This window comes from Artibeus jamaicensis, unplaced genomic scaffold (assembly GCF_021234435.1).
Source record: "Artibeus jamaicensis isolate MK-2021 breed Jamaican fruit bat unplaced genomic scaffold, CSHL_Jam_final contig_64, whole genome shotgun sequence".
Taxonomy (NCBI): domain Eukaryota; kingdom Metazoa; phylum Chordata; class Mammalia; order Chiroptera; family Phyllostomidae; genus Artibeus; species Artibeus jamaicensis.
The window spans coordinates 2,564,987-2,589,229 of record NW_026521911.1 but is presented as its reverse complement, the minus strand read 5'-3'; the positions used below and the strand labels follow the sequence as shown (position 1 = coordinate 2,589,229).

The 24,243-nt window shown below is 52.5% G+C and overlaps 2 protein-coding genes across 3 annotated transcripts; one reads left to right on the top strand and one right to left on the bottom strand.

The window, feature by feature from the left end:
- The first annotated feature begins 296 nt into the window (after window positions 1-296).
- On the top strand, window positions 297-6,896 carry UCP2 (uncoupling protein 2). The gene is made up of 8 exons (XM_037148664.2): window positions 297-428; window positions 1,202-1,358; window positions 3,754-3,978; window positions 4,149-4,359; window positions 5,196-5,390; window positions 5,471-5,572; window positions 5,933-6,113; window positions 6,470-6,896. Exons 3-8 carry the CDS (start codon window positions 3,853-3,855, stop codon window positions 6,582-6,584), a joined length of 930 nt encoding a protein of 309 aa, XP_037004559.1. The 5' UTR covers window positions 297-428; window positions 1,202-1,358; window positions 3,754-3,852; the 3' UTR covers window positions 6,585-6,896.
- Window positions 6,897-9,511: 2,615 nt separating this feature from the next.
- On the bottom strand, window positions 9,512-22,087 carry DNAJB13 (DnaJ heat shock protein family (Hsp40) member B13). Of its 2 annotated transcripts, XM_053670833.1 has the most exons (9): window positions 21,988-22,087; window positions 18,642-18,717; window positions 17,408-17,511; window positions 16,553-16,714; window positions 13,613-13,770; window positions 12,563-12,676; window positions 11,412-11,525; window positions 10,439-10,515; window positions 9,512-9,812 (listed from the first exon to the last, which is right to left on the bottom strand). In XM_053670833.1, exons 1-9 carry the CDS (start codon window positions 22,013-22,015, stop codon window positions 9,659-9,661), a joined length of 987 nt encoding a protein of 328 aa, XP_053526808.1. In that variant the 5' UTR covers window positions 22,016-22,087; the 3' UTR covers window positions 9,512-9,658. The 2 variants fall into 2 exon arrangements, with proteins under 2 accessions (XP_053526808.1, XP_053526809.1); XM_053670834.1 differs by lacking the exon at window positions 18,642-18,717.
- Between the last annotated feature and the right edge of the window lie 2,156 nt (window positions 22,088-24,243).

Sequence of the window (24,243 nt, the reverse complement as noted above, 5' to 3'; positions counted from 1 at the left end):
GGGCAGAGGCGTGTGTGACCCTGGGCAGCCTCTGCTTCTTTCCCGGCGTCAGTCTTTCCATTCTCACAATGTTGGCAGAATGCGAGGGGGGAAAGACCGCGGGGGAAGGAGATCTAAGAGGTAGACGCGGGGACCCGTCGCCCTCACGGAAAATGGAGTGGAGGAGAGGGCGCGCCCTGAAGGCCTCGGCGGAAAGGCGTTGGCTCGCGAGGTTTGCGCCTCGAAGCCTATTGGCCCGTAAGCCCCGCCCCTCCCCAAAGGCCCTGCCCCCAGGGCTTAAGTCCCCGCTGCAGCTTCAACCAACCCCAACTGCAAGCCTCAACCCCTACGCCTACGAGGAGAGTACTGTCTGCGCCAACTTCGCGCACCCTCGCCTGCAGACAGACTGAGCCACCCGCTCTCTCCTCTCTTGTTCTCCCTGCGGCCCGGTGAGCCCTGCCCCAGCCCTGCTCCTGCTCCACGTGGTCCTCGCCCGCTACCCTCGTCGCAAGGACTAGCGCGCTTCGTTCTCTAATTTCCCTTCTACGCCCAAACTATTTTGTATTTTTCCTCTCTGTCCGACCTGTCTCTATCTCTTCTTTCACCCTTTTCCTGTCTTTTGTTCTCTGCCGCTCGCGTTCAGTTGGTTGCAATTTAAACCTTCACCCTCCCACTCCCTTTCCTCTGCCAGAATGCCCAGCCCTGCCTTGGGTGGGGGCCTTCTGGCCCATCTGCAATGACCAGAATGATCTCTTCCTCCCTCGGGGGCTCCTGGCCATTGCTGGAGCTATTTCTGCTGGGGTGTGAATTTGAGCTGCTCGAACCAGCTTCTGCTGGCCCTCGATCCTCCAACCTCGCAGCCTCACCCTGGGGCCTAGTGGACTCTGAGCGAGTCTCTGACCCATCATGACTCCTGCCCACCCGCTTCTGCTGACTGGGCTGAGGAATGCTTTCCAGAGAACTGCGCGCCACCAAAGCAGAAGTCTGAAAAAGCCAACGTGTTACACTAAAAGAGGGGCGGGTGGGGAGGGGGGAAATTCCTGGGTTCATTTCCCCCTTCCATTTTGTGCACTTAATTACTCCCCAGCAGCCCGGGGAAATGGATCCTTCCTTCTAGGCACCTAGTGGACTGTGAACCTTGGGCAGGGCCCTTTCCTTATTGGGGTCTGGTCCTTTAAGGTGAATTTCCTTCTGAACTCTCCTCCTTTGCCATTATCCACAGGACACATAGTATGAACTTTAGGTGTTTCGTCTCCCAGCCATTTTCTATGGAAAACCAGCAAGATCGGGCCATGATAGCTGCTGTCAGCTTTGAAGAACGGGACACCTTTAGAGAAGCCTGATCTTAGAGGCCTCAGCGTGAGACCTTACAAAGCCGGGTAAGAGTCCAGTTTAGGGGGCATCTCCAGCTGCTGCCTAGCCCTATAGTCTGGGGTAGGGGTGAGGGGTCAGCAGGACATTACAAAAATAACTACCCCCCACCCCTGGTAAAGTTGCTCTTCCCTGTTCACAAAGCACCGTCATGTATCCATGGTTTCATTTTGTCTCTTACACTGACCCTGACAAACCAAGGATAATGGCCTCCATTTTACAAAGGAGGAAGTTGAGGCCCAGATGGGACAGTGATTGGCCCTGGGTAACCCTGGGAATCAGGAGAACAGGAACCTACTCTTCTAACTCCATGTTTCTGACTCCAGTTTTGACTGTCCCTGAGATACAGACTAAAAATGAGATGTACTTTTTTTGGACATCGAAACTGTTGTTTGCGGGAGACTAAAATAAATACGATTAACTCTTTCTAGGCCTGAGTTTTACTAACTCTTCATAGTAAGGTCTTTAGCAGAGGTGATCTTTACCCCCATACTCATGCCCCTGAAGGACCTGACTTGTGGCAAACCCAAGGCAACATTCAGAATGTCAGCTGAGTCTCTGTACTTGTCTTTGACGTGGGCAGGGGTGGGTCTTACTCTGTCCTGGCGCTCACTACAGCCTCAACCCAGCTTGAACTCAGGACATGAGGCCAATGTCATCGTGTCTCTGATGCCCAGAGGAGGGATGCCGTTTGCCTCCACCTTCTCAGAACTGTCATGCTGGCACAAGAGAATTTGGCTGTTGGACTTTGTTGTGAAAGGCCCTGCCTGGGCCTGAGAAAATGGCAGGGAAGAAATGAGCTGGGCACTAGTACAAAGCAAAGAGCGAAAGCCTTAGAGCTGTAGAAATGGTTCTCACCAAGTTCGCTATTTAGCTCTAATGTGGAAGTAAGGGCACCTCACAGCTGCTCTGAGGGGTGGGCCTGGTAATAGGGTGCCCCAGGCAATGGGGTGGAGCACCTCCCAGGGGATGAGGATGTTAGAGCAGGAATGGTAGAGGGTCTGGAGCGTCTTCATCAACCCACTGTGCCATCTCAGTGCCCATCTTCACTGAGCCTAAAGTGAGCCACACTCCAGTGAAAGGAAAATAAGCCCTGCCCTGTCGGAGTTTCTGATGCCCTTGAGCCCTGAGTAGCCTCTAGGCTTCCCTGTTTGCCCCAGCTACTTGGACAAAGCAGCCCTGGAGCTTTTTGTTTCCCTGGGTCTCTGTGTTCACACTGACTTCCCCCACACCCTCCCCCCCGCTGGTCTGCTCTTTCCTCCTGGCCCCAGCAACTGGGGCAACCAGTCAGACTGGGTTCAGAGCAGCTGCTCCTTCAAAATCAGAGAAATGAGCTCAGGGGAGAGAGAAGCAGGTCATCCTCCCCCACTGGGGTGCTGGGCTCACTTCCTCCCTTAGCGGGGGAGGGCAGGGTGTTGTTCCAGCTCTGAGAACAAAGTGTAGCTTTTGGTTTCCTGTGTCATTCTGTATCTCTAACTTGCATCTCCCCGTCCCCACCTCTTTTGTGGTGGAGACTGGGTTCCCCTGTGGTAGAAGAGGGGAGATGGTTTTCCTTGACTCACACAGCAGGCCAGGGAGGAACGCTGAGTACCTAGGCGCTGCTCTGAGCCCCGAGAATTGCCCAGCATCCCTCAAGGTCCAGCTAAATGTTACCTTTTCCAAATCTGGTGACCCTCTCTTCCTTACCTCCCTCCTGTCGGGGGCATTCCCTCCACTGCAGTCTTACTAGTATGTCCTGCAAGCCCTAGTGCAGCTTGAGTCACCTGCCCACTCCCTGTGCCAGACAGTCGGCCCCTCTAGGGTAGATACTGCCTTCTGTGTCTCAGTGAACCGGGACCTAGTAAAGCAGTCTTGAAAGAATGATTCAGGTGAGCCCAAGCCATGTGAGGGCTGGGAAGGAACTGAACTGGGTTATCCATTCCTTTGCTTCCACACTTAGACAACTCCAGACCCATAGGAACCTCTCCCGCCTAAGAAACCCAGGGCGTAAGCCTGCAGGTCTGTGCCTGTCAGGTTCTGGTCTGGCTGAAACCTTTTCCTCCATTCTGTCTGCTTTCCAGACAGACCTGCAGAAGCAGGAATGTGGGCATCATCAGTGGAATCTTTGAACCCAGCAGACAGAGGTCTGGGCCATGGCCTGTTTGGGACAGCACTAGGGTGTCTGCGATGCAGACTCCCCGTGGTGAAAGGGAGGGAGCTCTTCACTAACTGGGCCTCGCAGTCAGGAGTTGCTTCTTCGGCCCCTATTCCAGTACCTCCGGAACTCACTTGTTTTCCCTCATAGGGTTGCTCTGGTCCTTGCTTAGGCAGGTGGTGCTGCTGGGGAAGGTGGGGGGTGGGGGTGATGAGCAGGGAGGGCCGAGGGGTACTGATGATGGTGGGGCTTCTCTCTCCTTGGCTTAGATTCCGGCAGAGTTCCTCTATCTCGTCTTGTGGCTGGTTGAAGGTGCCCCCTTCTCCATTTTTTCTTCATCTTCTGGGAGGTAGCAGGAAATAAGCACCATGGTTGGGTTCAAGGCCACAGATGTGCCCCCTTCCGCCACTGTGAAGTTCCTGGGGGCCGGCACAGCTGCCTGCATTGCGGATCTCATCACCTTTCCCCTGGATACCGCCAAAGTCCGGCTGCAGGTGAGGTGATGAAGCCTAGGGGTCTTGATGGTGTCTAGTCTGTTCCCTTTCCAAGATGCAGATTCCTCAAGGGCCAGTGGGGTGTTTGGGACTGTACATTTGGGAGCATAGGAATGGTGGGAGATGGGGATGGCAACCTGCCTACCCCCAAACCTGTCTTGGCCTTGCAGATCCAAGGAGAAAAGCAGGGGGCAGTGAGAACGGCAGCCAGTGTCCAATACCGCGGCGTGCTGGGCACCATCCTGACCATGGTGCGCACCGAAGGTCCCCGCAGCCTCTACAATGGGCTGGTCGCCGGCCTGCAGCGCCAGATGAGCTTCGCCTCGGTCCGCATCGGCCTCTATGACTCTGTCAAGCAGTTCTACACAAAGGGCTCTGAGCGTAAGTGTGGAGCGGGGGCCCTGGGCTCCTTTTCCTTTTCCACTCGGTGATGACTGATTCTAGTTCATTTTGCAGTGTAGCTCCTTTAGGCCTAACGATCCTGAGGAGGATCAGAGGAAGGGAGAACTGGAAGGGCCCTGATTCTCCTAATGAGTCCAGAGCTTGCGCTTTGCCAGCTCTGAGCAGGGGTCCTCCCGTGACAGCACTCACAACCGCCTTGAGAGGAGGTGGCACTGTCCCTGTATTACAGATGAAGACACAGGCTTACAGGGGCTGGCGGGAGGGTCCTTGGCCAAGGCCACACAGTGGGAAGCCAGAAAATACACCCAGGACTTTAGCTTTCAAGACCAGCACTTTCATTTCTTCTCTACACGCCATGCCTACACTGTTTTACACATGTGGAAACTGAGGACCCAGGTCATGGGTTGGCTTTTCCCAAGATGACATGGCAGCGAAAAGTAGATCTGGGATGAGAACCCAAGTCTTATGTCGCAGTCCTTGGAAAAGCCGCTTCTCTTGAGCCTAGGTTTTCTCATTCATCAAGTGGAAACTATTCTGGTTTCTCAGGGCTGTTGAGCAGGTTCGGTGAAGTGAGTGAAACACTCTATGAAAGAAAGCACTATGGTCTCTCTTTGTCCTACTCCCTGCTGTATCCCAGTGCCTAGCAAGTAGTAGACATAGTAGTATTTTGTTTGACGTGAGGAGTTCTTAGAGCAAGAGTGGGTCTGGATTCTGTTTCTGAAAGGCAAGAGGTTATAGTCACCTGGCTTATTTGGTGAGGAGAAGCAGAAAATGAGTCTAGGCCCAGCTAGACTCCCACGGTTCTCCCCCCACAGACGCCGGCATTGGGAGCCGCCTCCTGGCAGGGAGCACCACCGGGGCCTTGGCTGTGGCTGTGGCCCAGCCTACGGATGTGGTGAAGGTCCGGTTCCAGGCTCAGGCTCGGGCCGGAGGTGGCCAGAGGTACCAAAGCACCGTCGATGCCTACAAGACCATTGCCCGAAAGGAAGGGTTCCGCGGACTCTGGAAAGGTGTGTACCGGACGTTTCTTCTTCTCCTCCTCCTTCCTCCCCCATCCCTGGTCTCACATAGGCGCCCCTTCCTTCTGTAGGGACCTCTCCCAACATTGCTCGTAATGCTATTGTCAACTGTGCCGAGCTGGTAACCTACGACCTCATCAAGGATGCCCTCCTGAAGGCCAACCTCATGACAGGTGAGTTAGGGTAGACGGAGCTGGGTCTAGTCCTTCCCCCAACCCAGGATCAGCTGTGGGAACTGGGTTGCCTGAGGAGCACATCTTTTTATCCTGGTCCCCTCTGCTTGTGGAGGGAGTTCTCTCTCTCTCTCTCTCTCTCTCTCTCCAGCTTGAGGCCAGTCGAGATGAAACTCCCACTTTGCACACTGAGGCCCTGAGGCAAGGTGGGCAAAATGTTGCTCAGGTCCTGGGGAGGCATCCCAGCTGGAGCCTCTGTCTCTAAAACCACAAGACCCCAGCTACTTAAGTAATCTCTCTCCTTCTGGAATGATGGGGTGAGGAGTCCTGACTCTTCTGCCTGCTCTTCCTCCTTGACAGATGACCTTCCTTGTCACTTCACTTCTGCCTTTGGGGCAGGCTTCTGCACCACCGTCATCGCCTCCCCTGTGGATGTAGTCAAGACGAGATACATGAACTCTGCCCTGGGCCAGTACAGCAGCGCTGGCCACTGTGCCCTCACCATGCTCCAGAAGGAGGGTCCCCGGGCCTTCTACAAAGGGTAAGCCTGTGGTCCACCCCACCCAGTTCCGGGGTGATCACACAGGTGGGAGAGAGCCACCTGGAACTGAGTAACAACAAAGTGTTTAGCAATTTCTGATCATGGCCCTAGTATTTCACCAGCCTTCTCTCTCATGCTCTTAATTCCTTCCTCAAAGAGTTGCTACCTACTTGAAAGGTATTAAAATGGAGACCCCTAGAGTTCTGGGTCACAGCCACACGGTTGTGAGGCACTGGCCCCCGGGCCCTCCTGACCTCCTTTGGGATAGAGAGGCTAGGTTGGATTGGATGCCAGAGCCCACTGGGGTGAGCAGGAGGTGGAGGTGCCCCCTGTGACCTGTGTTTTCTCCCTTCCAGGTTCATGCCCTCCTTCCTCCGTTTGGGTTCCTGGAACGTGGTGATGTTCGTCACCTATGAGCAGCTGAAACGGGCCCTCACAGCTTCCTGCACTTCCCGGGAGGCCCCGTTTTGAGCCTGTCCTGCTGCCAACCTGGCCACCTCTGGCTTGGCTTCAGCTCCAGCCAGGCCCTGCTTCCCTTTTCCTCCTCCCCTCCTTTCCTTCCCGCACTCCACACCCCTTCTGCTCCCATTTCTACCACCCTCTCCCCTCTCCCCACACTCCGCACCTCTCCTCCCACCTCACCTCCCCATGGCCTCTCAGTCCTGGTGCAGTGGGTCCAGCTGACACTGTGGGAGGCCCGATCCCAAGCCTCTCAGCCTTGCTCTTCAAGATTCTGTCCCCAAGCCCAGAGAGCACATCACCCATAAAACAAGCTCAACCTTGGTGTCTCTTCCCTCTCTCATAGCTGTCACCAGAGATCTTAGTCTAATGGTCCACTGGCACTTGGTGGGCAGGGGAGGAGCCACCCTGACTTGGAAAAGTGGGTGTAACTCAGTTTCTACCTCCAGTGTCCAATCTAGTCCCGCTGGTTCTCTTTCCAAACCAGGCCCCAGGCTGAAGTGGCGAGTAAAGGAGCCCAGAGTCACAGCTGGGACTTTGCCCTCTCCAGGCTACTTGAGCTTTTACTCCCACAGTGCCTTGTACTCTGGCACTGCCTTCCCAGCCCCTCAGCTGGCCTCAGGCATGTTTACCTGTCTGTCTGCAAAATGAGAATGTTCCTATCTGCCCTGCAACTCCAGTGCTTCTCGGAAGATTTAGAGGAACTTGGGAATCTTAGGTGTCGTGGGCTTATTTTACTCCATTTCACAAATGGGAAACCCTACCCTCAAGTCCCAGACCTAGTGAGGGCAAGTTGGGCCGCCTCGCATCCTCCAGGTTCCCATCCATCCGTAGAGACAGTCTTGTACTGGGAGGGCGGGCTGCAGGGCTCACATTTGTCCTTGGCCAGAGAGCTTTCTGGTTGGAGGTTTACCCTGTCCCCAGGCCAGGAGGTCCCAGAGGCTGGAATTGTATTGTGCAGGGCTGGGGCCTTAAGAGTTCAGCCACCCTGGCCCATCTTGTGAATGTCTGAAGGGTGTGAGGGCTGAGAGGTTGTGTGGCCAAGGATACACAGGACATTGTCAGCTGATCTGAGACCAGGACTCCTGCCTCCCAGGGACCTTTGCTGGGGTCCTGCGGGAATCAGGCAGCTGTGGAGCCAGGCAGAGGAAATGACCTCACAGCCTAACACGGTTGGTGCCCCTGCTCCTTCCCCCATTGGTCTAAGCTGGAGGCTAGGCCCCTCGGTGCCTGAGCAAGGGGCCCAGGATATTAGGTTTCTGGATAACAGAGGGCCCAGCTTCTAACAAATTAAGGTGTCTCAGTCCCCAAGAGTGACAGGATTGGGTACCATGAGTCAATTTAAGGTGAAGGCAGACAAATCGTCCAGGCTGTTCAGTGCTGGGCTGCAGGGCATCAGCATAAATGGAGGCTCCTGGCAATAGGTGAACATTAAACTCTAAGGCAGGCCATTCACTGTCACACACTAGAGGAAACCGGCAATCCGTCACACTAGGCAAGTTGGCTGGTTTGTTCAGCAGGCTTATGTCCCAGATGGGCGGACGGGTCCACCAGGCTTCCTCATGGTTTTGGGTGCGATCCTGGGGCTATGACCTGGGATAGGTGTAGAAACCACATAAAATGCTTTGTCCTTACTGCCTATAAAATGGGTGGTAAGCACTGCCTTGCCTGGCTCACAATGTACCACTGAAGATCGCTAGAGCGGAGCCTGGTGCCTGAGCATGAGCTAAACACTGAAGTACAAGTGTCAAAGGTCTTCAGTCTCACTGAGGAGCAGCCTTTCTGGCTGGTCTAGGGGAGACCTGGGTACTAGAATTTCCTGGCACAGGCTCCACACACCCTCACCTGGTCCCCTGCCTCAGGGCAAGTCATCCAGTTTAGGGGTTGACTGCAAAGTGGAGGTTGTGATTTGTATGGATCTAAGGTTCAGAGAAGTGATTTGCCTGAGGGCGCACAGCTGGTAAGTAGCACACCTGCAGTGTACCTGACTCCAGACCCCTCTCCCTGACTGCAGAGATGCTCCCTAGACCCCTGGTCCAGATCCTACACCTCGGGCTGCTGCTCACACTGCTGCTTTCTCCCTGACGGGTTGAAAATGGCTGACGTGCTGCTGAGTACCCATTGAAGGAAAAGGCCATAAGCCAGCGAACATGGTGCTTTACATGGTGGAGTCCAAGCAACACAGGTCCTTTTTTTGACACCCCCTGAGTTCAGGGAAGTGACCACTTTGTCATAAGATTGGGCCACCCTGTACCAAAACCAGACTCTGAAGAGTCTCCTGGCACAGAAGCAGCGTGCACCTCACTTGCTGACTGATGGAAGGCAGACTGTGGGCAGGTGTGGTCTGTGCAGGCCCGGCTGGGCCTGGGGGCTGGGCTCCTAAACAAGTTCACCAAGCACTTTCACACCAGTGACCGGGTCCTCACAAGTAACCTGAGAGGCCTTATGAGCAGTAATATCCAAGGGGGCCAGTGGCTGAGCAGGGAGCAGAACCCAGGTCTGCCTCCCAGGTCACCCTGCCTGGGAGCAGCCCAGAACCACTGCACAGGCAAGGGAGTTGAGGCTGGCAACGTAGAAACCAAAGCCATTTTCAGTGCTCGTGTGCTTTGTGCTGCTGCTAAGCAGGGTGAGTCTGTGGGAGGTGGCCTTCGAGGTTCTGCTGAGTCAGGTGTTTTCTTCCCCTCGTACTTCAGTTTTCTTGAGTACGATGTGACCATATCACACTCTAGAGACTGCCCCCCTCCTACAGATCACGTGTCATGAGAAATGAGTACAGCTGAGGACCTTCTGGCTACACAGCCCTGCCCCAGCTCAGAGCACTGAGGCTCTGATCCCACAAAGCCAGGACAAGGACTCGGGTCCTCGATTCTCCTCTGCTCCACGGAAAGGCTATATGAAGCTCCTCTGTCCTCTCCCAGCACACACTCTCCTGGGTGTAGTTGAAGGATAGGAAACAAATCTTTATTATGTGAGTTTCAAAGTCCATCTCACCCTCTTGCCACATCCGGGCAAGTGGGCTGGCTCACCTGAACACCCAGAGGCCGCGGGAGGCGGGAGTGGGTAAGGCCTGGCGCCCAGCCCTCCAGTTACATCAGCAGTGCCTGGCGCAGCATCTGCTTCTTCTGGGGTGTGAGGCGGGTGGGGAACTGGATGTCAAAGAAGATGAACAGGTCGCCCTTCTTGGTGGGGTCCTCAGGCAACGGCATCCCCTCACCCGGCACCTTCTTGAAGTACTTAGGACTGAGAGGGAGTGAAAGAAAGGAGTTACGAGGGCACCCAGAACAGCGCCTCGTTAGCTCCTGTGCCACCCCAGCTCACGTCACCGCAGGCCCGGGGCAGTCACTGTGGCTTCCACTAAGGGATGGGGGAGAGAAGAGACTCGCTTGTTCCAGATAATTTGCTCCCTGAAAACCTGTTTACACCAAGCCCCTGGTGGAATATTCCAGGAATCTCGTTTTGGAGGTGGGAAACAGGGCGAGGAAGGAGGGAAAGTGAGCAGACCCCGGGTTGGTGCGGGGGCTGGGCTGCTGAGCAAAGCTTCCTAGGCAGAGGGCCTTCCTTAAAAAGGGCTTAGTGGAATTAACTCAGAACTCTAATGAGAGCTGTCGGAGGACTGAAGATAAAGGCAGCAAGGATCGCCTAACATTGGGAGCCTCTACCATGGCTTCTTCGTGAAATTAGAAAAAGGCGCTCCATTTGCCAGGTGAATGCAGCCCACAGCTCAGGCAGAGTAGAAGCTGTATTTCAGTCCTCTCCTGCCCCCTTGTGCTCGGTGCAACCTGAACTACCAGGCCTACCTGTCTGATACTACCCTCTAAGGCCCAGGCCAGCCCTTCTGCCTGAGGGGCCCAAGCAGATGGACTCACTGGATGATGTCATTGATGGGGATGTTGAGCAGACGGTCATCTAGGGTCTTCACCTCCACAGTGCAGCAGGTCAGAGCCTAGGGGAAATTAGGGCCAAAGGTGGGAGTAGAGAAGGTCCCTGTGACCATTCTGTTTACAAGGCCCTTTATGATCGTCTTCAGTACCATATTGTGAGCTGGGCCTCAAGGAGATAAACGGAGATGCAAGGACTAACAGGTGAGTGAACCAGACAATGACCTGCCCTCAAGAATTCACAGTCTGGTTGGTAAGACTGATGATGTTGATTTGCATCTTAACAGAGGGAAATACAGGGCTCGGTGGGAGCCAAGGAGAGGCTCCCGAACCATTCTGGGTGAACAAAAGGCTACACAGTGCTGGCAGCAGTTGATGAGGGCCTTAAAGAATGATCACGTTCTTTCAATGGTTAGTTTGAAGAGGTGGGGAGACAGCACCGCAGGCAGAGGGGCCAGAACAAACGAGAATGAGGAGTGCAAGCGCACCGCATGGGCAGGAGCTCTAAGTGGCACGAGAGCAGCAGGGGCCAGATCCTGTAGGGCCTCAAATTCCACATGGAAATGTTTGAACAGGAGTGTGGCTCGGTCAGATGAGTGCGTGGAAAGACCACCGTGGGCAAGAGGCTAGAGATGAACAGGGAGGCAGGAAGTCCATGGAAGAGACTGCGCTCGGACCCTGACGGCGGGGATGAACAGAAGTGGACCAAGTGGAGAGGGGTTTGCAGGGGAATTGACAGGACTTAGTGACTGACTGCAGGTGGGGTGGGAGGAGAGGCAAAGTTTGGGCTGGTGCCATTTACTGCTTGGCTTGTAAGGGTGTGGAAGAGCCACTTACACTCAGGAGTGAAGTCAGCCACAGAGATCACCACACTCCGAAGGCCCGCTTGCCTCGGGGCCTCCCATGGGCGGGGGAGCTCGTTCTGATCCCGCCCCCACCGCGTTCCACTTCGGTCACTCACCTTACCCAGGGGAACGGAGTGCACAAAAAAAAGGTGGTCGTTCTCCCTTCGGAAGCGAGGGTGTAGCTTCTCCTTTACGATGAAGATGATGTCGGCTGGGATGATGTTGGGGCCCTGGGTGGGAGAGGCCAAGGCGGGACAGGACTAACTGGCTGTGTGACCTCGGCCAAGTTCCTGCCTCTACTGGTCTCCATGTCTTCATCTGAACAATGAGGAGATCAGACCAGGTTTTCTGGGAGGGCCCTTTCCTTTGATCTACTAGCCTCTCTTCTGAGAAGACGACCCAGATGAACCCTGGGCCCCTCACCCATTCCTTCTCTACTGAGCATGCTCAAAGAGACGTGCTCAGCGCTCAGCCTGCGGGAGACCGAGGCCTCCGTAGGCAGTGGGTGGAACACTGAGCCGAGCTCGGTACTCCGCAGTCTCTGTCCTGCTATGCTTCATTAAGTCACCAAAACCCCGCTGAAGTGTCTTCTGACCCCTGGGGACAGAGGAATCAGACTGGCTCCTACCCCGAAGAAGCTTCCAGTCTAGAGGGATAAAAACATGCACAGTGAATCCTCAGCAGGCCCAAGACTGAAAAAGGGAACCCCGAGGCCAGCGTTCTGAGAGGTATGGCCCAGGTGGGGAGGGCAGGGAGGGTAGCCCAGCGGGGGTAACATCGGAGCTGGGTCTTAAAGGACATGCTTTGTAGGTGAGAAAGGAGAGAAGAAGTGTCAGCAGAGAAATTAACCGCTCTTGGCTCTGAAGACACCATCACTGCCTTGGACAGTAATTTTATATTTTTATTTAAATTGGTATTTCAAATCATTGATAAGTGGTTTCTGCACAGTTTTTATAGCTGTAGTTTACTCAGAGAAACACTGAAGAAAAGCCAAGCGCTAGAGTCGGCTCTGGGTTCTCCTTTCAGTTCTTGTGTTCTTGCAAAATGGGGAGAGGCCCTGGGCTGCCCACTGGCCGAGGCGGGAGGCTCTGTCCCTTGGGAGAGACGTTAGCAACCTTCTCGCCCGTTTTGCAGACTGGTCTCCCTGCCAGAGGAGGGCTCATGGGGGCATGGAAAAGCATTGCCCTCTTCCCCTCCCACCTTTCAACCACAGGAGGCCAGGTAACTAACCTGAGGACGGGCCTAAATCAGCTTTCCTCTCTCTCACCTGGTCACCTTCCTTCTCAAAGGTGATCCGTGTGCCCTGCCTCCAACCAGGCTTCACGTCAATTGTGAGGATCTTGTCCTTGATGGTAGAGGAGTACCCATCCTCATTCAGCACCTGCAGCGGAAAGGTCGGGGGAGGACTGCTCGGGGCCTCCCGATGTGAAGGAAGCGCGGAAGGATCGGTGCCCGAGCTCAGTTGTCAGTCAGTGGGGACAACCTGCCTTGAGCCATTTCCTGTCCAGCCCCCTTCCACCAGAACAAGGAAATTAGGGTTCTGGAACGGCCCCACGTCATGGGGCCAGGGCCTAAGATGCCAGGCAGTCATGCCAAGGCTGCCGCTCCAGCCCCAGAAATCATGTGGCCCAGGTCACTAATGCAGTACAGTGAACGAGTACACAGTTCTCTCCCGCCCCAGAGGGTGACACAGAGCTCAACATATCTGAGCCTCGCCTGAAACATTCCCCTATTATGTCATCATCCGCCCAGTCCCCAGTCACATGCCCACATGGGTGTCATCCGTGGAAAGCATGCCCACAAGTGCCATCTCCCCTGCTGGGCAAAGTTTTGAGGGAGCGTTGTTCATGGGCTAGCACAGGTCTGGGCCCTGGGGTTAAGGGTCTTCCTCAACCAGCCCCCTCAGGGACTGGATCCTGCCCCCCCCAATTCCCACAGGGGGCCTTCTTACTCACAGGGCACCCCACTGATGAAGTCCCGAGGGCACAGGCTGGTGACACCAGAGGGCAGAATTCACCGTTCGCTCCTCCCATGCAGAGCCCTCCCACTTCCCGTGAGGGTGTGGTTGACCTGAGAAGGGGAGGGTTCTGTCGGGGTCAGAAAAGCTGCGGAGGGAATTCCTACACTAGGAAGGCACCAGGCCAATACCCCGATGCTCCCTCCCAAACTTCAGATTCTGGAATCTGCAGTGCTGGGCCTCCGAGTCTGAGATGGCACCATTCCACCAGAGACCGCCCCTGCGGTCCCCAGTTGGAGCCAGGGCGACTGTGAGGGTGGCAGGGGACAGATGGCGGCTCCCAGGCAAGTAAGTACTCACCCTGCGGGAGATCTTGATTTTCTTGGTGCAGCCAAAAAATAAGTCCTCAAGGGATAGGTAGAGGTCTCTTTCGATTGGGGGGTCCTGTTTCCGGACCCCTCGGCCCCGGAGGCCCCCAAAGTTCAAATCCGCCTCATTTCCTTTTTCATCAAAAAATTCTACAGGAGGTGGGGAGAGGAGTAAGAGCAACCTGTATACTGAAACTGGATTGACAATACTTCCCCGGCCCACCTCTTCAGCCCCCACGGGTAATACCCAGCACCCCAACCCTTCTCCGAGACTCAGACTTAGGCCGAGAAGCTGAACTCAATTGCAGATCCAATGATTATCATCCCTTACCACACCCAGGGCCTCATCCCCCACTTTGGGCGTGCCCCCTGACTTTGCTGACTTCCTTCCCCCACAACTTGGGGAGGGACCCTCAACCCTGGCTGGAGAGGAGAGGAGAGGATAGTGCCCTGGTGGCAGCACCTGGCAGTGCCAGAAATGACTCAGGCGGTTTTCACTCTTGGGAGGGGAGCACCCTAGCATGGCAGTCCTCCCTACCCTTCCCCAGGCTACCCTCCCCCTCTCTGTCCAGCTCAGCCCAAGGCCACTAGAGACCCCCAGACTCAAGTTTTTATAAAGTCAGGAGGGACAGGGCTAGTCCCTGACAAATCTGAGAGGTCACCAGCATATCCTGTATCCCCAGCTCCTCTTTCCTCAACTCTTCTTGCCCCTGCCCAGCTCTGTACTCGTAACCCCCACCCCGATGCCCGGCCCTTCCATCCTGGTGCAGACAGGGCCTCTGTCCCCTGAAGTCACTGGGGCACCGGTTTCTCTGCCTGTGAGATGGAGAGATAAAGCCCGATGGCCTCCACCATTAGAATTAGGTAACAAGATGATGACAAAGAGCTTAAACTTGCTGAGATCTTACTACGAATTGGGTGCTGTTTTCAGCTTTTTATGCTATTACTGCATAAACTCAGAGGCCAAACAAAAGGCTTAAAGTCCTACAGGTATATGAGTAGTAGAGTTGGGATCGGTCCACGATTTAACTGCAGAACCTGTGCCCTTAACTACTACACTATATGCTAGAGGTGCAGCCCTTTGTAAACTGTGGAGTCAGGAGTGATTATCAAGATCGGATTTTCTGCACTCAGCCTCTCATGGCTGGTGCATTGGAATGAACTTCACACTAGAATGACACGATGACTTTAGGCTCGGGAAGACAAGGCAGTATCATACTATGTCTCCCCTAAGATGCGATGGGCTGGTAACCAAGAGGTCTGTGAACTGCTTGGCCCCCTTTTGCATTGCTGAATTCATTTGTCCACGCAGCACCTCTGGTGTGCCTGGTCTTAAACTCCCCGATAGCCAGGTCACAGCAAGCCTGGCCCCTTGGCTCTGCAGGGAGAGGGGACACAGAACCCCCGGGCAGAAGCACTGTAGCAGTCTAGCCCCTGGGCACTGCCTGTGGGACCCCCAAGCTTTGAGATTGACCTTCCCTAAAGAGCAATGTCCCTGTACATGCCGGGCTCCTCTGAACTGCCTCTTGTCCATGCGCCCCTGACTAGGAGAAACAAGTCCACTGGTCAGGCATTTTTCTGACCGCAAGGCCCATCTTCATAAATATTATCTCCTTTGATAATGGCCTGTGAGCAATGGACTGTTACAGCCATTGAATGGCAAGGAAGCTGAAGTTTCAGAGAGGTGAAGAGATCAGCCCAGGGTCCACACAGCCCCTAAGTGGCAGTGCGCAGATTGAAAAGCCCACCCCCCCCACCCCCCGCAGTCTTGTTTTCCCTGGTCTCACAGGGGGTTTATAATCCCAGGTTCCTCTGGCAGTCGGGGGAGGGGCAGTGGGCTGCAGCCCACTCATCCCAGTAACATGGGAAAGAGTGAATGAGAACCTCTGGAATGCACAAAGGCTGGAGGAGAGGCACAAAGAAGGAAGGGCTGGGGAGCCAGGCAGTGAACACCTGGGCTCTCTTGAGTTGCATAACTGGAGCCAGGAAGACAGGCCTGAAGGTTTACTGTTCTTGCAAGATGATCTGAGCCTCAGAAATCAACTCTTTGTCTGTATGGGACCTGAGATGGCTCACCCATCCATCTACAGATTCATCTACCACACATCTGTACAATGAGACCTTATGCAGCCATAAAAGTTAGTAAAGTAAATCTGTATATAATGTATAATAAGACAAATGGGGGGAAAAAAACCCTGTGTACAGTGTGGTCCTATTTCCTTAGTGAAATAAAAGTCTGTGTAAAAATAAGCATATGCTGCCCCATGGCTCAGTTGGTTGGAGTGTTGTCCTGTACACCAAAAAGGTTGTGGGTTCAATGCGCAGTCAGGGCATATGCCTGGGTTGTGGGTTCAATTCCTCAGTTGGGACACGTACAGGAGGTACCTGGTGTATGTTTATTTTTCACATTGGTGTTTCTCTCTCTCTTTCCTTTTTGCTCTCTCTAAGATCAAACATGTCCTTGGGTGGGAATTAAAAACACTAAAATAGCTCTGGCTGGTGTAGCTCAGTGGATTGAGTGCAGGGCTGGGAACCAAAGGGTCACCAGTTTGATTCCCAGTCAAGGCACATTCCTGGGTTACAGGCCAGATCCCCAGTGGGGGGCATGCGAGAGGCAATCACACAGTGATGTCTCTCTCTCTCTCTTTCTCCTTCCCTTCCCCTCTCTCTAAAAATAAATAAATAAATAAATAATCTTTTAAAATACTAACCAAAAAAAACCACTAAAATAAGTAAAATAAAATAAAATTTTTCTCATACATGCATATATAATTTCTGAAATAATACATAAATTGTTAGCAGTGAGTGGCTGCTTCAGGGAAAGGAATGGAGGCCTGTAAAAGTTAAAAAAAAAAAAAAACCTAGTCAAAGAAAAGCATCTTTACAACACGTCGTTTCTCAGTAAGGCAAGGGGGTAGGTAGGACCTCTTACCACTAAAGGGGTTGTCTCCTCCGAAGAACTCGTGGAAAACCTTTTCAGGGTTGCCGTGGAAGACGTAACCAGTTGTCCATGGTATCTGGGACCCAAATTCCAGAGGAATCCCGCCCTTTAGACCCTCTTCTCCAAACTTGTCATAGATGGCTCTCTTCACAGCTGTGGATATATGCCACCTTAAGGAGGGGTCCAGCCTTGGGGGCTAAGATGGCTGGAAGGCTGGGAAGAGGGGGGATGTGGGAAAGAGCAGGGGCAAAACAGCCTTACTTCTGAGTTATCTGCCGTCTGGCAGTCTTCGGAAGGACACTGTAGAAGTTAGGGGTTGGATTTCATTGTGGGTGGACCAGGGATGGCCCCCCCCAGGAGAGACGGGGAAGACTGAGACTTGCTGGGGATGGATGGGGGGATGGATGGGGACCAGAGTGGGACCAGAGAGACCACAGGTCAGGCTTACCCCATCATAGCTGTTCTCTTATCTTGGGTAAATAAAATCCTAGAACCTTGCTATTTTAGAATCTAGTAATTCTAGCTTTCAAACTCTAAAGCTTTGAAATGTTAGAGCCCGCCCTGACGAGACTGGATGAACACATCATCTTGATGCGGGGGGGGGGGGGGGGGGGGGGGGGGGGGGCTCTCCACACCGTGTCCTCCACCTTAGTATGCGTCTACTGAGAAAGGCAATTCTTCATTCTCCTCTTTCTCAGTTTATTTCGATCCTACTTACTCTGTGTTGGGGCCCCTCAGAAAGCCCAACACTCAAGAGACTTAAGGAACCATCTTGATGGAGGGGCGGGACAGAGGAAGTGGCTTGGAGTCACTGCTCCAGGCACAGCCCGCCACTTAGTCACTCACGGTCGCTCAGCACGTCGTAGGCCTCTGCTATTTGCCTGAATATCTCTGCTGAGGATGGCTCCACGGACTTCAGCGGGTGGTGCTGCAGGGCAAGTTTCCGGTACCTAGAGCGGGGAGCGTTAACAGAAGTCAGAGCCGCTGCCGTGTTCCTGAGCACAGACCACGGGTCAGAGGCGGCCTGGCTACCTGCTGCCTGGTGGCCTCTCAGGGCTTTGAGGTTCCCAGCTATAAATCAGGGCCATGCTGGCCAGGGAGCCACGTTGCTCAGACTGCCTTGAGGAGAACCCAGTGCAGGAAGCATAGCTGACTCACAGCCCCTGGCTGACCCCCTGGGCATTTGTGCTGAGGCCACACCTGCCCCCCACCCCAGCTGCTCCCAGTCAGTGCCCAAGCCTGCTGGGGAGATTAGTCCTGGCCCATTGCTGAAGGACACGGGACTCCTCCAACACTCAGCCTCTGCTTGAGGATCCTGCCAGCCTGACGCAGATGGTCTCCAGACCACACCGCGGCCTTCCGCCCCCAAACCTTCCTTCCCTCTCTCCTTTTACCTGCACTGTGGTCTGAAATCTGTCCCTGAACACTTCTGCTCCCCCTTTGCCCCAGGGGTTTCCCCCAGTACATTTTTTTTGCACATCTAATCCCATCTTGGTGTCTGAACCGACACACATGCTTCCTGGGAAGATTAGATCCAATAAGGCGTCAGAGGGGCTGGTACAGAGAGGCACTCAGCACACGTCAGATTCTCTCATCGACTCCTCCCCCTGCGTTCAGTCTTCTCCCCACTTCTGTGCCTGCCCAAGCCCACCACTCAGTGATGTGCTGCCTACAGCACCTGAGAATCTATCATCAACAACCCCTGGAGGAGGAAGGAGGTGGCCAAACTGGGTGATTTGTAAAGAGTTTAATAAGGGCCCTGGCTGGTGTGGCTCAGTAGATTGAGCGCGGGCTGCGAACCGAAGGGTCTCCAGTTTGATTCCCAGTCAGGGCACATGCCTGGGTTGTGGGCCAGGTCCCCAGTATGGGGGACGTGAGAGGCAACCACACATTGATATTTTTCTTCTTCTCTAAAAATGAATGAATAAATCTTTTTAAAATAAGAGTTTAATAAGGGACCACTCATCGAGTTGATGGAAGTGGGTGGGAAACCACAGGGACAGTGCAGCACCGGAGGCCGGGAGCCCTGGGGCACCCTGACCACTCCTGAGTCTGTAGGGGGGAGGGAGGGAGAGGTTACCTGGAAGCCCCAGAGAGAGTGCAGAGGCAGGGCCCATGGCAGAAGCTGTGATCTTCAGTTAAGGGCCATAGCCAACCTGAAGAGACCCCACAGAAAGGGAACCGGGAGTGAATACCCAGCACCACTCTCCTCCCTCCCAGTCTCCAGCCTCCAGTTCTCTTTAGCAGGACGCGCATCAGGAAGCCTGAGGGCGCAGTTCAGCCTCCAGAGCAGAGAGTGGGTGCAGAAAGGCAGGGAGACGGTCTGGAGGAGCAAAGCAACATCAGCACAGCCTGAGTCGCCCAGTACAAATCTGACCCCTCGTGTCCTCTGCTGGGTCACAGCACAGAGCCTCTGCCCCGCTCACGTTTCCACGCTGGTGTCCCCAGAGCTCTGCCACCTCTCTTCTCCAAACGCTGGCCTGGATAAGCTCACCTGCCCCACACTTTGAGCCCCACCTACTGGCTGATGGCTCCTAAGCTTTTACTGCAAAGCAGGTCCCTTCTCCAAACACCAGCCTCTGCCCAGCTGCCCACTTGGTATCTCCTCTTCATGTCCCACTGACCCCACTACTCCATGAGCCCAATCTCAACAACGTTTTCATTCCTTAAGTCCCCTCCCCCATTTCCCAGGCACCACAGCCAGAACACTAGCTGAGCATTATCTTTGGCTCCAAGTTCTCCTTGGTCCACTCCACCCCCTACCACCATCACTAAGGCATGTCGACTTCTAATATTCTGTTCCCGCCTGTTTATCCCTACGACCATCACAGAACCGTGCCTGCCTCTTTCTGGTTCCCCCTCTCCCCCTCTCCAGTCTGTTCTGTGTGCTGCCACCGATCTGATCTCTCTCTCTCTCTCTCTGTCTTTCATTAATCTGATGTTTCTAAAATGTTCCCTGACCAAGTCACTCTCCTGCCTAAATCCTCCCCTGGTTTCCCTTTGTCTTTAGCATAAGATCCAAATGCCTCTCAGATTCAGGCTCCTGCTTTTCTCTCTGGCCTCCTCCTCACAACTCTCCTGCTCTGCTCCTATGCCCTCTCCTATGCCAACTCCCGACACTGCATTGCTCATGCCTTTAACATTCTACTCCCTTACCTGTAACACTCACCCCTCTGCAGTCCCTCCCATTGCCTCCTGGCAAATTTTTATCCATCCTTCAACATCCAGCACAGGGGGCAATTCCTCCAAGATGCCTTCTTGGATTGCAGCTTCCATTCTAGACACACCCCTTCCTATGTCTCCAGTGCCTCTGGTCCCCGTAACTTTTCATGCAGTGCTCCAGTTGTTTGTTGACTGGCCTGTCTCCCCCACTAGCCTGTGAGTTCCTCGAATTACTGTGTCCAGTTTTCTGTGTCCCCAGTACCTGAGTAGCAGAGTACCAGAGAGTAAATGAACAAAAATGTCTCGCGAGGCAGCCGATCTCACTGTGGGACTGCCCCAAATTTTACGCAACTGCCACTCTTACTGAGCAGGGCCTGCTGTCCTGCAACTCCACCTCTTCATCCACGAGGGTCCGTATGAGCTCCTGGCTCAGCCCTTGGAGGCCTTGCAAAGGGAATCTGCTCTGGAGAGACTTCGACCCCACCCCGAGACTTCGACACCAGCCCTTAACTATGGAGGCCACAGTCTGTATGTGAGGAGAATTGCAAATAAAATCTCTCAATGAGTAAAAGTAGAGATTTGAGAAGAGTTCAGTTTTTCCTACACACTTGAGTTTTAAAATGATCCCTGCAGTAATATCACTCTGCTTCACCTGCCTTGCTGAGTGGGGGAGGGGTGGAGTCCAGGCGCCAGTGTGGCAGCCTGCAGTGAAGGAGTGAGACCGAGGAGGTGAATTGCTGCGTGGTTATGAATTGTTGTTATGTAAGCTTTGTTTTTGGGGGGGCAAAATCTAGACACTCATATAGGACAGTGGGTTATACATGTGACTCATACCTTCAGGGCTGCTGCAGGGAGAAGGGTTCAGCCCTGTTTGAAACATATGCCAGTCCTTTAATCACTATATGGCATGGTTTCGGAAGCAAATATTTGCTGGGCATTTTCATGTTCGTTTTCTCATATAACCCCATTTCAATACCACAACAGAGAGGTGGGAAAAACGGAGGCTCAGAGAGGTTAATTAATTTGCCCGTGTCACACAGCTAGCAAGTAGGAGAATCTGGATTCAGAACTAGGACTGTCCAATGTTTAAGCTGGGTTAGTTTTCTGGATTTCAACTGCCCTCCCTCCTCACGACGTTTCTCCAGACGGGTCCCAGTGCCAGTGAGATGCTCTCACTGGCACTGGGTGAACAGTGGGTGACATAACACATTGCTCTGAATTATTCTTTGTTTCATGAGTTTGTGTCTTGTTTCTCCAGCCTCGCTGGAGACTCCCCACTTATGCCACTTAGATGCTCACACGCACAGGACCTGGCCCTCAGCAGGCAGCTAGAGTGGGCCCGTGTCTGACGCTGGCTCTGCTGCTTAGTAGGCAGTCGGCCTTAAAGTAATGATGGCACCTCCCTCTCAGGGTTGTGAGGACTGAGTGAAATAATGATGGAAGGTTCTCAGAACAGCATCTGGACTATTCAATCAATACAGTTATTATCACTACCTATCCTTAATTGATTGAAATAATCCTAGATTCCTCCTTTTTTTTTTTTACCCTCCAATTATCCAATTAATTATCATATCCTTTCTTTCCCCTCTCAGAAGCCTATTGCCCTACTTCAGGCTTATTCTGTTGCCTTGGTCATCCTGACAGACGCAGCAGGGTTCTCTCTCCTCCCAAAACAGGCTTCCATGGCACCCTGTGCTTCCCCTTTCGTACCACTTATCAAACCTGAAACTCAGTCGACATCTGTAGTCACCAACAAAATTAAACTGTCTCTGAGTCATGTTATCTCTCCTAACCCATTAGGTTGTCGCTCAATAAATATTTGTCTAAAATTGTTTTTCCCCCCAAGAAATGTGCTGATTCCTGTCCTAGGCTTTCTTAGAAATGGACCATAAAGCCCCAAAGACTTGGTGCAGTTTATTCAACACCCAAATCCCATGTGATGGCCGAAAGAAAGTTTGTACCACAGACTTCTGGACAGGCCACTCTCCATAATACTTAGAACAAAGTTCAAATGTCTCCTTTGTTCTCATTTCATTGCTGGGTAAACCAGAGCTCCCAAGAGAGGAGCCAGAGCATGGAGGGGAAAGGATGATGCCCAGGGAAACCTGACCCAGCTCAAAGCCAGGATGAAAGTGCCCAAGAAGAAAGAAGAAACGAGGTTTTCTGTTACTTGCCCTAAACTGTGCAGGAAAGCTCAATCTGAAACAGAGGAAGGTGGAGCCTGCCCCAGCACATGCCTAAAACCCACTCCTGTCCCAACTTACGCCATCTTGATCTGGGCATCCTCTGCATTGTGAGTGACACGGAGAACAGCGTAATAATCCTGGCCCATGGCTGGCAGGCTGGCTGGCAGTCCTGTGGACAGTCTGGACTCCAGCAGGGCTGTTAGTCAGCATTCTTGGTTGCTCCTGGCAACCACACAGGGGCACTCTGGGAGTTGTAGTCCTTCCTGCCTAAGCAAACTACCTTGTCAGCTTGCTCTGCCTTATAGGAAGAGTGAATGAAAGGACTGAGAGAACTGGAGCTGATCTGTGACCTTGATAAAGATCGCTCAACTCAGAAACCAGAGGGTTCAGGGGCATAGCAACTAGTTTTAATTAAAAGTTTTCAGAACAAATGCATTTAGCTGTTTTTGTCTTGTTTTGTTTTGAGAGAGGGGGAAAAGAGGGAGAAAGAGAGGGAGAGAAACATTGATCTATCGCCTCTCATAAGCGCCCTGACCAGGGACTGAACCCACAACCCAGGCCTGTGCCCTGACCTGAAATCAAGCCGGCAACCTCTGCTTTGCAGTGGAAACCAACCGAGTTACACCAATCAGGGCTAGCTGTTTTTGTACATTATTTTTTATTTTAGAAAAGTTTTGGGTTTTCAGACAAGTTGTGAAGATAGTAGAGTTCTCAAAAACCCCACATTCAGTTTGCCCCATTAACATTTTACATGACTGTGATACATTTGTCACAAGTAATAACTAATATCAGTACATCACTTACAACAGAAGGCATTCTTCATTCAGATTTCCCAGTTTTTTTAAATATATTTTACTGACTATGCTATTACAGTTGTCCCATCCCCCCCCCCCCTTTATTCCCCTCTACACTGCACACCCCCCTCCCACCTGCATTTCCCTGCTTTAGTTCATGTCCAGGGGCCATACATATAAGTTCTTTGGCTTCTCCATTTCCTATACTATTCTTGACCTCCCCCTGTCTATCTTCTACCTATCATCTATGCTACTTATTCTCTGTACTTTTTCCCCCTCTCCCCCTCTCTCTTAACCCTTCACGTGATCTCCGTTTCTGTGATTCTGTTCCTGTTCTAGTTGTTTGCTTAGTTTGTTTTTGTTTTTGTCTTTAGGTTTGGTTGTTAATAGCTATGAGTTTCTTGTCATTTTACTGTTCATATTTTTAAAAATAGTTATTTAATTTATTTTTAGAGAGAGGGAAAGGGAAAGAGAAAGAGAGGGAGAGAAACATCAATGTGTGGTTGTCTCTCTCACATGGCCCCCACTGGGGACCTGGCCTGTAACCAAGGCATATGCCCTGACTGGGAATCGAGCCAACGACCCTTTGGTTCACAGTCTGCACTCAATCCACTGAGTTACACCAGCCAGGGCTACTGTTCATATTTTTTATCTTCTTCTTTTTCTTAGGTAAGTCCCTTTAACATTTCATATAATAAGGGCTTGGTGATGATGAATTCCTTGAATTTGATCTTATCTGAGAAGCACTTTATCTGCCCTTCTATTCTAAATGAAAACTTTGCTGGATAGAGCAATCTTGGTTGTAGGTCTTTGGTTTTTATGACTTGGAATACCTCTTTCCAGCCCCTTCTTGCCTGTAAGATGTCTTTTGAGAAATCCGCTGACAGTCTGATGGGAACTCCTTTGTAGGTGACTGTCCCCTTATCTCTTGCTGCTTCTAGAATTCTTTCATTTTAATCTTGGGTAATACAATTATGATGTGCCTTGGTGTGTTCCTTCTTGTGTTCAACTTCTTTGGGACTCTCTGAGCTTCCTGGATTTCCTGGAAGTCTAGTTCCTTTGCCAGATTGGGGAAGTTCTCCTTTATTATTTGTTCAAATAAGCTTTCCACTGGTGGCTGTTCCTCTTCCCCTTCTGGTACCCCTATAATTCGAATGTTGGAACGTTTAGAGATGTCCTAAAGGTTCCTAAGCCTCTCCTCATTTTTTTGAATTCTTGTTTCTTCATCCTTTTCTGTTTGATCATTTTTTTCCTCTTTCTGGTCCACTTCTTTGATTTGAGTCCCAGTTTCCTTTCCATTACTATTGGTTTCCTGCACATTTCCATTCTTTCAATTAGTTTCGCCTTCATATGTTCTAAAATGTGACTAAAAATCAACCAGTTCTGTGAGCATCCTGATCACCAGTGTTTTGAACTGTGCATCTGAAAGTTTGGCTATTTCTTCATCGCTTAGGTTTATCGGCTCTGGGGCTCCGAGTTGTTCTTGAGCCATATTTTGATCTGTTCGTGCCTGTTATGTATGAGGAGCAGAGCCTTAGGT

Excerpts from the sequence above, each read along its gene's own strand:
- UCP2 (XM_037148664.2), top strand. The coding sequence starts at position 3,853 with ATGGTTGGGTTCAAGGCCACAGATGTGCCCCCTTCCGCCACTGTGAAG. Across the intron at positions 5,391-5,470 it reads GTTCCGCGGACTCTGGAAAG|GGACCTCTCCCAACATTGCT; the intron begins GTGTGTACCGGA and ends TTCCTTCTGTAG. Across the intron at positions 5,573-5,932 it reads GAAGGCCAACCTCATGACAG|ATGACCTTCCTTGTCACTTC; the intron begins GTGAGTTAGGGT and ends CCTCCTTGACAG.
- DNAJB13 (XM_053670833.1), bottom strand. The coding sequence starts at position 22,015 with ATGCAGAGGATGCCCAGATCAAGATGGC. Across the intron at positions 13,771-16,552 it reads AGGAGACAACCCCTTTAGTG|AATTTTTTGATGAAAAAGGA; the intron begins GTAAGAGGTCCT and ends CACCTCCTGTAG. Across the intron at positions 9,813-10,438 it reads CCCATCAATGACATCATCCA|TCCTAAGTACTTCAAGAAGG; the intron begins GTGAGTCCATCT and ends ACTCCCTCTCAG.